The sequence below is a fragment of the Crotalus tigris genome, unplaced genomic scaffold (assembly GCF_016545835.1).
Source record: "Crotalus tigris isolate CLP2741 ecotype Arizona unplaced genomic scaffold, ASM1654583v1 scf7180000017585.4430047, whole genome shotgun sequence".
NCBI classification, from domain to species: Eukaryota; Metazoa; Chordata; class Lepidosauria; order Squamata; family Viperidae; genus Crotalus; species Crotalus tigris.
The window spans coordinates 2,371,832-2,384,955 of record NW_024096493.1 but is presented as its reverse complement, the minus strand read 5'-3'; the positions used below and the strand labels follow the sequence as shown (position 1 = coordinate 2,384,955).

Below are 13,124 nucleotides of genomic sequence, written 5' to 3'. Positions count from 1 at the left end.
ATAGTTAATGGAAGGAGTAGGAAAAAAAACTTGTATGCATCCACCAAAAGTATGCAGTTTTACTCAGTGGGTATGTGTGGGTAAGCAAAATGAATCTCTATGCAACAAATATTTTAAGTATAAAAACAGTTTATAAGGAAAACTATATGGAATAGTTAGAGCAGAATTCTAGATTTATACAAATTATATATGTAAAATAATTTTGGGATAATGGTGCTACAGTTATTAGACAAACATCAGAGATTAAAACAAATAGCCTTGCAATGGTTCACAGTCGTTAAATCAGTTTTGCTATTATATAAATGACTAATATTTATATGATAATGGAATTACAATGATTGAGACATAATGACATACAAAATATTTACCTTTTCAAGATAGTAGGCATAAGCTAAAGCAGAAATAAGTGAATCCAAATCACAGGATTTCTTTCCAAGGACTACATGTACTTTATCCAAATGTTTATTGCGACTCTAAAACAAAAGTCAATTTTAAGTGGTTAAGGAATGCAGATATAGGTTACTTCTTGAAACAGCAAAAAACAAACAAACCCCAAACCCCAAATTTATTTATTAGATAGTAGCAGGCCATCTTTGCTGCTTGGTACATATGAGACTAGAAATGATATAACAAAGGTGGAAGCCCAGCTCAAATGTTAGAGAAACTATAGTTCTATCTATATGAACAAGCAAAGAACATAGAACAACCTTTATTACAGTCACAGACCAGCACTGAACAAGCAGAAATAATCCAAGTCATTCCTATATTCCAGGGGTGTCAAACTCGCAATGTCATGTGACGTGTCATGACGTATCGTGATTTTTTTTCCATTGCCAGCAATGGGATGGGCGCGGTTTTGGCATGACGCATCTGGCCCATGGGCTGGCAGTTTGACATCCCTGCTATATCCTCTCTCTTCTTTTTTATGTCAGGGACTTATCGTGTATGCTTCTAGTTATAAACAGACTATAATTCCCCATTACAATGGTATCTTGGTACTCATCAAGAATTAGTTCTGGGAGGTGCAATGAGTAGGAAAAAGAATGGGTACCAAACAAATGTTTACCCTAAGGAATAATGTAGTGAGCTACAAGGCAGCTGATACTGACAAGTTTTAGCTTGTACATTGGGTACCAAACAAATGATGAATACTGAGACAAAATGTTAATGTCAAAATGCATTGAGTACCAAATTTATGAGTTTCAAAGCAGTTGAGTACCGAAGTACTACTGTATCCCCATGCACAGGCAGCCATGGTTTGTTAAACATCTAGCTATTGGAGAGATGAGGACTAGGGGTCAACTACCCACATAAAATAAAGTAGCTCAGTACATACTGAGAATGTACAGTGGGCACAGAATATGGTCAGTTCTATAAGGGATGGTCAATAAATATATGAAACATTAATCCTGATTGGCTGGCTGGAACACAGGAATATGCCAGGTATTTTAAATTTTGCTATCTGAATAAATAGAAACTTATTCCCAATATTCCTTATTTTTGGATAACTACTTTTTAATACTCCACCTCCAGGCTTCTGTTCAACTACTGTAGCCTTTATTCTCAATGCTTTCTTTTTTAAAAATTATTTATATTTTTATTCACCATCAAATTCTTCAATAACTTCTGTGAGTGGAGTGAGAAAAAAATAAGTGCTGCTCTTGATTTTACATATGCCTGGGGATTTACTATTTCACAGAGGTAATTTAGAGTTTACTCCCTCTGATTATACCCACGTCCATAAATGTTTTTGCATATTGCATTAATGTTACTTAGTAAATATGTGATTTAAATGAATTAAGCTAAGAAGAAAAAATCCATATGGACAGGCCAAATCATAAAATATTACAAAAGTCAAAGTAGACCTGGCTTGAAGCAAACTAACCAGATTCAGAAGAAAACATTAAGTATAACAATTAATGGTGCAAGACATAGTGGAGATATTGAAATAACTACTGTAATATATGTCTAAAGAAAAAAAGCACATCCATTCCTAACTATTTTAAATTTTCTGTAAAAAAGATGAGAAAGAAATATGTCTGCCCACTATATTTCTGCAGCTTCATGCATACCTTTGTAAAGATGTAAAAAATATATTATCAATATCATTCTCTATAAAAAAGAAGTAATACAGTATTAGAAAATTAGGCTGTTCAGAATATGTTTGTCAAATAATGCAGTTGTTAAAAAGTGATCAAAGACAAGTGCTGATGAGACATCAAACAGTCTCATTTTAAAAAATCAAGTATAGTTATTCTTTGATTTAATATAGCAAAATAAAATGTTATGAGAATAATAGAAATGAGGTAATAAATTGATTATACAGTAGCCATTTCTGCAGACTGTAAGCATATCTGGTTAACAGTTTCTCCCAGAGATATTAAGTATATCTATTGTGAACATGTACCAATGTCTAATAATTCTTTATAACATTTGTCAATAAATTACACAAAATATGATAGCATGGCAATCAGCTGTATACCATTTCTGTACACTTATATAAAGTAAGAACTAGTCCTTCTATTGATAGCCATACAGAGGATGCAAAATTACTTTGTCATAACAAAATCCACTAAAAGATTTAGCACCACTCTTATTTCATCTACTCTAGAATACTTCACATTAGCATCTACATTCTCAGGTTTCTAGAATGGTGAAATTAGTTCAAGTTTTCAAAAATAAAATATAATTAATCCTTGTAGGATAATTTATTTTTCAACAACTTCAACTTAGGAGCATAACATCTTAAGCCACCTAAGTGTAAATTGGGGGAGTATACTAATTTATTAAACAAAGGAATAAAATATCTCCTAGAACCACTCCCAATGCCCATCCCTAGTTCACTCTGAAATGCCTTAGTTTCTGCCATGAGATAAATGGAATACATACCCAAATGAATGCAAATGTATGAGTTTTATTAAGATCTAAACAAAAAAGTGACATTTTATAACAAAGAATATTTTCAGCCTTTATGATTGCAAAAAAAAAAAATCAAACAGACTGTTACCTTGTCTCTATTTGATTATAAAACAAAGACATTACTGCAATTACGTTATAAATCTTTCATAAACCAAGTAATCAAAAAAGTTGCTGTAATGCATGCATATTCTCTTTTAACACACCCCACTCAATTCACTTTTCAGCAGCTAGTAACACCATCTCATCGTGATCCAACATGGAACAAAACCTCTGCTTGTGTCACACTGCCCAGCATGTATTATTCTTCCTCCTCAAAAATTGAACTCTCTAAAATTTCCATTTTATTTTCCTTCCCAACTCTGCATGCCTATTGCCTGCCTGCCTATCTCTATCTCTATCTCTATCTCTATCTCTACCTCTACCTACCTACCTACCTACCTATCTCATTAATTCAATGTTTTGAAAATATTTCTTCTCCCTTGTCTTTCAGATAAGCAAGCTTTCATAATTTAGTTATGAATCTACTACTTAGGTGCTCATGATTTGGGAAACAGTAGTAGGATTCAAGTTCCTTTTGTCTTCCCCATGCTTTCAAATATGAAATGTTCTCTATGTGTTCAAATAAAACATTCTAAGGCAATTATGTTGCTTAGCATGAATTCCCATAGTTCTATAAATTCACACACAAAGGGAATGAGATGTTGCACAGACAAATCTTAACTCATGAATTTTCTTTCTAGTTTTGCAAAAAAAAATTCACTGTGATGTAGAGTAATCCTACGGTAACAATTGACTTGTAACAGCTGGGGAAAACAATAATGGCAAGTTTTACTAAAAAAATAGAAAGCATCAATTCAAAAGCAGTGACTATTAGACTCACCTAGTTTTTCTTTCTCAAAATATTTATGCCATACATGTTTCCATCTCCAATATACAGTATGTATGTTGTGTCTGTGTGCGAGATAGAAATGGCTGTGTAAAAGCAAGGAAAGGAATAGAAGAATTCAGACATTGGAAAAAATATGTGGGGATTTTTAGTGAAACAAAAGGTTAGCCTAAGGAAACAGGAAAGAGTGAGAAAGATATTCATGATTGTCCTGTCTTGTCTTGCTTTTGTAGTGGAATTGGGGTGAGAATGGGGCCAGCTAAGAAGCTCTGCAGGAGCCCTGCTGATTAGGCAGGAAGATGAGGAGCTCCGGCAGCTGCCATGGGTCTGGTAGCGGGCTGGGGCTCGGAGGAGAGAAGAAAAAGGAGAAGGAAGCCGATAGAAGGGAGGAAGAGAGAAGGTTTGGTGGAGCTTGCCATTCTGAGCCAGCTGATTGAAGAGAGAGTAAGAAGCTGGGGTTTTCGCATTTGCTTTTTTTGCTTTGTTACAGGCAAGCCGGACGAAAGGGGAAGGGATAGAGAGAGTGAGAGTAGTTTCTGGAGCTGTTTGCTTGAAGCAGGCCAGGCAGGGAGAGATAGAGAGCGAGAGTAGTTGCTGGAGCCGTTTGCTGGAAGCAGGACAGGGAGAGGGGGGGTGGCTGGTTGGAGCTGTTTGCTTGAAGCAGGCAAGAGAGAAAGGGGGGGAAGATGAAGTTTTATTGTTTCTTTCTTTTTCATTACGGGCAGGCCAGATGAAGAGAGGGAGAGAGGGCAATTTAGGGAGCTTTAATTTCTTTTCTTTACTGGAGTAAGTTAAGCGGAAGAAGAGTCAGGGAAAAGTTTTAGTGGGAGGTAAGGGGTTTTTCTTTTATAGGATCATCTGGGGGAGATAAAAAGGGATTACATGGAGTGAGGTCAGAGAGTGGTGAGGAGAGCAGATAAGGGAGGCCTCTGCTAGTGCCAGAGATTGGTTGACATCATTCTGGGCAAGTTGTAGTCATGAAAGACAGATTAACATCGTCCTGGGCAAGTTGTTGCCACCAGAGACTGGCTACCATTGCTTTAGGCAAGTTGCTGTCATCAGAGACTGACTGCCATCATTCTAGGCAAATTGTCATCACCAGAGGCTGATTAACATCGTTCTAGGCAAGTTGTTGTCATTAGAGATTGACTACCATCTTCCTGTAAGTTCTTATTGGCTGAGATCAACCACCACCATCCCAAGTGAGTCACCGTCGAGAGAAGTGACCATCACTGCCCCATGTGTGTGGCTGCCGATCGTAACTGAATACCACCATGTTACATGCCCTGTTAGGCAGAGGCGCCAATGTGAGAGACCTCTTTGGGCTGGTGGCCACTTGGAGACGAGGTTGGGTGGGTCCAGACTTAAGCAGTCCCTATGGGGGTGGCACTACATTTTGATATAAGAAAAAGGGAAGGAGAAATTATTTAGACTTACAAGATTCTAGTTTATATCTATAGAGTCTTAGTATAACTTGTGATGTCTGTTTCCTGACCTGGCCTATCTCAAATTGTTGCCATGGAATGAATAGGGTATATTGAATGAGCAAAATGCAAGAGAGAAGGTTAGAAAATAAATCTGAGTTTTGGCAAGTCCCTCAGAGATCATGTTCTCACAGTGAGATGGCTTCACCCACTTTAAGCTATTTATTAAATTGTTGTTGGTATATGTACCTAAACACATTTTTTCTGATTTCTTGTGTTGATGCAGTTTTCACTTGCTTATAGAATTATAAGACTTGATTGATCAAGGTTTGCTCTATAGAAGATAGCAAGAAAAGTAATCAATTTACATAGATAACAATGGATTGGCAGAGTATTTTTCTTCAATCCCTCTTCAATTAGATGGTGAGGTGTTGCATTCCACACTAGTACCACCTTCTAAAACTTGGAAGAGTTTCCAACTGAATAAAAACATTCTCATAATGGATGCAATCACCAAGTGCCAGCTCTTTGAGATAGGCCAGGTAAGCAAACAGACAGTGCAAGGAACACAGGAATGTATTATGGCAGAGTATAATAACAGAATCTTGAAAGTCAAAGACGTTTCTTATACCAAGTAAGGACTATTCTCTTTCTCATGCCTCCTCCTTTCCTTGCCTTAATTTCAGTCCTTCTTGAGAGTATCTACACATTCCTCTAAACCAGACCTACACAACATATTCCAAGCAGCTTTGTATAGCTTGCAGTATTTTTTGAAAACCCAACCAGTCTACTGCAGCCAAATGTCACCATCAAAAAAGATCTGTGGCCTATTTTTTTGTTTTTATTTTGTTTTATACTTCTTGTCGCTATAAGTCTTCCTTCTGCTTCTGTTTCTAACCTTTCTCTTTCTTGTAACTTTTGTATGTCTCACTCTCGATCAACTTCCTCTAATAGATCTTCATCAAAGAAAAATAAAAACAAAAAAATAGATCAAGTTAAAAATGGGAGACGTAATTAAGCTCTTTTCTGTAAATATTAATGGATTAAATATATCAAGAAAAAGAGTTTAAACGTTTAACAATTTAAGGAAATTGGATGTAGATGTGATGTATCTTTAGGAAGTTTATATAAAATAGGATTATAGAAAATTACTAGAGAAAGTAAAATTTAGAAACATTATACACAATATTAGCATAAAACAAGAAAGGAGGAATTATTATATATGTCAAAGAAAAATAAAATTAAATCAATATACTTGGATGAAAAGGGGTGAATTTTAATGTTGGAAATAGTATTAGAGTAAAAACAGTATATGCACTAAATAATAATTAACGTGAATTTTTTTTAAAAAAAAAAAGGTATATAAGAAGTTAGTGGATGTGGATTATGAGAATATTTGTATGATCACCATGCCTAGATGGAATTCCGGTCGAGTCTTATAAAAAATATGAGAGTTACTACAATGAATAATGTTGGATTCTTAGTAAGTAGTAGAATATGAAAGAAGAAAAACGTAAATAAGAAACAATGGGGCAATAAGGACAAATATTTCAAAGAAGAAAGAGGGGGGCAAATGTAAAGAATAGAAGAGTACTGTTACAAACTGCTGTTAACAAAAAAGGATATATTACGTGTGTATGTGTGTAATGTTTTGTTGTGTTTTGTTTTGTTTTGTTGGTCTAAAATTAAAAAAAAAAGGATCTGTGGCCACTGCCTAGGCTTTCACAATCACCTCCACCCTGAAAGACATACTGCAAAGCACTTCCAGCACCAACACTGCCAGCTCCATTGCTATTGCTTCTCCACTACCCTCTGAACAACTGATTGGCCTGCCAACTGTGCTTTAGTGGCCAACAAATCTTTTAATGTAGCAGTGTGACCCTTTCCCCTCTATGAATTATGAAGGCCTGCTCTTCACTAAGTCATTGGAGCCAAACCAAACTTTATTGGCATATTGCTCTCTGGTGTTTTATTTGTTAAACGATGGCCTTTGAAGCTTTAGAGCAGTGTTTTCCAAACTTGACAATTTTAAGGCATAAGGACTTCAACTCCCAGAATTCCACAGCCAGCAACGCTGGCTGTGGAATTCTGGGAGTTGAAGTCCACATGCCTTAAAATTGTCAAGTTTGGGAAACACTGCTTTAGAGCTACAAAACCGATTTCTATTTTGCAAGTGGTGTAGGATGCTTGGTTATTAGAATCAACAAACAATCCCTGAATTAACTGGGCCTTCTCTCTAAAATATTAAGCAGGAATATTAATAATTAAAGGACAGTTTACATTTTGGGAATTCTATAAGTAGAAATTCATAGAAATTTAATATCTATTTTAGAACAATAAATGTTGGCCAATGGGCAGGAAAATCATATATCAGAATCTACTATCCTATCTCATTATTCTGCTGGGCTTTTTAAAAGCATCTGTCAGAAGAGAATATTGTGTTTATTCCTGTATTTGATTATTAGATTTTAATCTCCATTTTTGCTCTAAATCTAAACCCTGCCACCTTTCCCCCCAACCCCTTTTTAAATGCATCTCTGAAAATGGTACATAAAAATGAGTGTGGTGCTTAGCCCGAAACTGTTTGCTCATCCCAATTCAATGACTACTATCCTCTGTTGCACCAGGGATTGAAATTCTGAATAAAAATAGGAGGTAATAGAGCAGCCACGGGAAACAACAAGAAGTTCTTAACTAAGCCTTATGAAAAGAAACTGAAAAATTGTTCAAAACCTTGCAAAAAGGTGACCAGAAGGAAATAAGTCAAAAACATGTCTTTTGTTTCTCCAGAGGGTAAAACATTGAATAACGTCTTTAATTTTGAAGTTACAGGAAGACAGATCCCAACTGAATGTGAGGAAAAGTCTCCCAATAGAAACAGAGGTTTGACTGTAAAAATAATTACAGAAGGATTTGCTTAATTGTCCTGCAGTAGATGTATTCAGAGACTAGACAAATAACTGTCAGGGATATTTTATTTTGGATTCCTGCTTTGAGCAAGAATTGGATTTGGTAGTCTAAATCCCTTCCAGTGACATTCTATTTCACAAAAAAGTAGTTTCTTCTTTTTAAAAAATAAGAAGATATCCCAACTTAATAAGGTTTGTTAAAATAAATATTCTTGAAATTAACTGGAAAAATTCTGGTCAGCATTACCACTGGAGTATGAGATGAACATTATGAAACCACAGCAAAACTGTAACATGACTACACATTTTGTCTTAAAAGTGGGCTGTTGGTGAAATAGGGGATATCTACTCTGAAACTGATAATTAACAGGAGGAAAGTGGTATAGAAAAATAAGGAAGTAATATACAGGTAATCCCCAATTTATGAGCGTTTACTTAGTGCTCATTCGAAGTTATGCGATATCATATGAACATGATACATTAATAGCAATATGAATGTTACCATTTTGCTAGAGGTTTATTCCAGTCTTCCATTGTTTTCTGCATTGAAATATTAAAATATTTTTAATATTTATACAGAGGTTATTGGCCTCACCTAAGGTCCCAAGATTTTACATGTTCTGCTACATTTGCAACTAATTATAGATGTGTCTTTCAAACAGTTACTAGCATAAATCTGTTTCAGCAAAACTCTTAAGTCAAGACCCTTAAAAATGTGGCTAATTGCTTTTTCATTAAATGCTTCAAAAAGAACTTGAGTGAATTTTAGTTCACCGCAGACGGTTAGCATTTGAACACTGTTGTCTACACTAAGTAAGTTCATAATCACATTTAAACCTAGGTGATCTGTGCCACTAACAGCATATTAAAATATATGATAACAAATACATGTCAGCATTTTTCCATACCATATGCTTGTAAATTTTATTCTACAGGGAACCAATTAAAAGTATGGAAAACTTGAAACAACAAACATATGGAGGAAGACAGAGCAACTTATCTTGTCACCATGCTGCTTGCTCAGTACCTTGATCAGGGAGTTGATAATATTGTATTATGGCAGAATTAGCTGATAGTTTAATTAAAACCAATTTAAAAGCAATGTATAGCCTTTATTTAGAATCTGTGTTCTTAGTTCACTATATTTTATGGACTGATATTGACTTTCAACTAATATGATGCTACATGGGGGCAGGACAGCCCTTACAGCATCATTTATCTTTCTTTCATGTGACTTCTTAATACTTTCTCTAAGGGTTGTTCTCTAGCATATAATCTAAAGTAAAATGAATTTTCAATCCATTACATAATAAAGAGGCATGGAATCATATAAAAAATGTTTGAATTTCTGCAACATAAAGAAAAGGTAATAATTCATATTTTAGACATGTGTAAAAATTATAACTGGGACAGGCATTTGTTGCACTCTGTGTGACTGATGAGGGTGATGCTTCTCTAGAAACATGAATAAATTGAATAGAAGGCATACACTATAATCTAGGATATATGAAATAAGGACTGATGCTCATCAATAAAGACCAATCTAAAGACAAGTAAGGGAGACAAATAGTATAAGCCTTATAAAGCATTAAAATAATGTTTTGCAATTAAATTTTGTGTTACTACATAGTGATAATTACACATTGGTCCAATTGCCCATCTTTCTTTTTTTAGCCAAAGGTTGTTAGGAAGCTTTTGAAAATAACTATAGTAAAAGCTAACTAGCATATTATCCTCCATATTCATCACAGAATACAGATATTTCATTTGGGTAAAACCAGGATATATTATCCCCTCCCTCCCACTTTTCAGTTTTTTTATATTAATGGTATGGAGAGATCTCTAAATGATTCAAATTTCCATCCCCTAAACTAGGGGATCACAACATTGTCCTGCTGTGCAACAATGCAACAATGCAGAAAATGTTGTAGTTCTTTCCAGAACATTAATAGGCTTCAAAGGGGCTCTAAGAACTTTAGTCCCATACTGCAACAATGATGATATGGTAATAAACTATCAAAAAATCAAGATTTTGGCTTTTGCCATAAGGCCAAAGCTCTGTTTATGGAGCACTAATGGCCATAAAATAGAACAAGTGGCTAGCTTTAAGTATTTAGGTGTTATTATGCATGCCTCTGGTTCGAGGAAAATCCATTGTAGCTACAATGAGGGTATTAGACAAAGACCATCATTAATTTTTAATGATCCAAGAGAGGTCATTATGTTCTAACAGAACTTAAGCTGTTTCAGGCTAAGCCACCAGCCCAGATCCTTTATGGGACTCTGGTTGACATCCCAGTTTTTGTTGCACCGCTCTGGAAAGGGTACATTCCAAATGCATCAGACCTGTTCTTTAGATAGCACGCTATGTCTCAAATGCACATCTACAAGTGGGGAAAGGTATAATAAAAATTGTCTCAAGAGTGTGTCTATAAACATTTGGTTAGAGCTCTACTTTTACCTCAAGGCTTAGCTCTATTAATTCTTTTCAGATGGATCAAGATTGTTGAATCTAGTCTTTCAAATTTAAGTCTCTCTCCCTCCACAGTTCTTAAGATGGACTATGATGAGCTGAAACAAAACCTGAAGCAGAGGAAAAAGGATATTGATAGGGAAACAGATCTAGGAAAGGCTCCAACTTTCCTTCCACTAGTACACAACAGATATAGTGTCACTGCTGCCAGATATCTTACGCAGCTAGAAACATTTAGCCATCAATTTTTTTTGTCTCTTGCCTAATGCCATGCTCTTCCTGCTGCAGTATTGAATGATAAATATTGCAAGTTCCATTGGCTAAAAAGCTTTGCCCCTGTGATTCTAGAGAGTCAAAACTACAGAATATCTTCATTGCTTTTACAGATACACCCAAACAAGATTCATGGAGTCTCTGATTATTAGATATTCTGGTTACCCAGATTCAGCTTATGCCCAGATGCTGCTCACAGACAAGTACCCCTTATTGAAGCACACGTAAGTAGGTTTTGTGCAGCAGCACAGAAGATTCGTCAAACTTTGGTGGGCCAATATCCTACAATGCTTTCTTTGTAACTATAATTCATTCAAATTTTAGATAGTCTTACTTTGTTGATATTAATAGTTTTAGTTTGTTGTAATTTTAGATATCATATTTCATATAATTTTGGGATTTACATTATAATATTAAATTAGGCTGCATCTCATCTGTAGATGTTAATTATGAATGAAGGCGAATATACGTGTCCCAGGATAATGTTGCAGGATCCAATCTAGGTCGGTTACCGGGACCAAAAGTTTTGTTTTCTGAGCTTTTGGATTCATGCTGGAGCCCATCTTCAGGGAACTTCTCTGTGTGCTCTGGGCTTTTCTGTGTGTGATATTTATATGGTGGCTATTGTGTGTAGCTTTTTATATGTAGATTGGGGTGTTTAGATGTAGTTTGAAGAGGGGCTTCAACATGAGTCCTAAAGCTTGGAAGACAAAACCTCTCGTCCGGATGACCAATTGGATCCTGCAGATATTAATTAGGTTGTTTTATAAATGTATTTTTAACTCTGCCTTAAATTTTGTTTTGTTCATTATCTGTACTTGTCTTTGACCACAATAAATTGAAACTAAATTAATATTTCATTTAGCTCTTCTGCTTAATTTTCTACTAGCCTGAATATTAAGAACTAAGAAGGATTCTACATATCTGATCTGCTTCTGTTTCTACCTATTGGATCTGCTTCAAACATGCTTTGTGAAACAGATTTCTAAAGCTACTATGTCTGAACTATTTGTTCTGAAGAGCAAGGCTTCTTATATTTCAAGATGAACGATCTTCCATTGCAAGAGAAAAGTAAATGTGACATCCAGTCACTTCTTACATTAATTACAGATGTGTATTCATTCTAGGCCTCAGGGGAACGTCGAGACAACATTACTTCCTGTTAAAAGTGGCAGTCAGCTAACCCTGCATGTATTATCAAGTGCCTCTGATTCGCTTGTTAATGACATCCTCATTAATCTCGAAGTTTGCAAATATACATAATAATATGTCAGGAAATAACTCTAAGGGAAGCTCACTTTCTTACTTCTGAGTATAACCTCTTTTGAGTATGTTGATACAAATTGTCCATTATGGAAAGAATAATCTTATGCTGTTTATCGGGTTATGTTAGTTTAATGCTAGAAAATCGAGTAGTTGCTTCAAGAATTCTAAAAGGCATACTGTTAAGGAATTAAATGGCAATATATAATATGTATAAAATTAAGGGAAAAATAATGGAAGTTTAAGAATTAGAATTAAATTGAGATAATAGAGAAATATTTTTCACCCTTTCATATATTCATTGAAAATGGTCATCAAATAGACCAGACATGTCAAACACAAGGTCTGGGGGCCAGATGCGGCCCATGAAGTGGCTTCATGTGGCCCGCAAAGCCATCCTGGAAAAAGTAAGGGAATGGCCCCCGCTGCCTTGGCCCTGGCCCAGGCTGGCCGGGAGCCAATGTACAATTTTGTGGTAGCCATCTGTGCTGAAATGCATTCAGCCTTATCTCCACAAGGCTGTCTGGAAACAGCAAGGAACCAGCCCTGCCATGTTGGCCCCGCCCCCTGGGTGCATGCTGGGGAGGTGACACCTCCCCAGCTGCGTTTCTTGCCTCTTTTTCTCCAACCCTCATCTCAAATATTTTCCCACCACTCTATACTTAGGAAAGAAGGAAGTAAAGAAGGAGAGAGAGGGTCTGAGGGAAGTCCTACCTTAGTCCTGCCCTGCTGCCCTTTCACCATCCCCTTGTCCCCTCCTCCTGGCTTATTCTGGGAGTCTCCCATCCTATTGCTAAGGAAGCTTGGAGAGGGAATGGGCTTCTCTCTGACTTTGCCCTTGTACCCATCATGAGCAACCTGGCTAAGGAGAGCAAGTACAGCAGCAGCAGCCTTGAGGAGGAGGTAAGTGCAGCTGGGTGGCCCCTTGGGCAAGTAGGGCTGGGCTTGGTGCTGCGGGTGCTCAAGGGTCAGGCTGG

The 13,124-nt window shown here is 36.2% G+C and overlaps 1 protein-coding gene across 4 annotated transcripts in view; it reads right to left on the bottom strand.

Moving 5' to 3' along the window:
* PRUNE2 (prune homolog 2 with BCH domain) overlaps nt 1-13,124 on the bottom strand; it is a 110,851-nt gene that overhangs the window by 89,311 nt on the left and 8,416 nt on the right. For all 4 annotated transcript variants that reach the window (XM_039361252.1, XM_039361268.1, XM_039361274.1 and 1 more), the window contains exon 2: nt 369-473. In XM_039361252.1, coding sequence (XP_039217186.1) covers nt 369-473 — 105 coding nt within the window. The remainder of the gene's footprint in view (nt 1-368; nt 474-13,124) is intronic.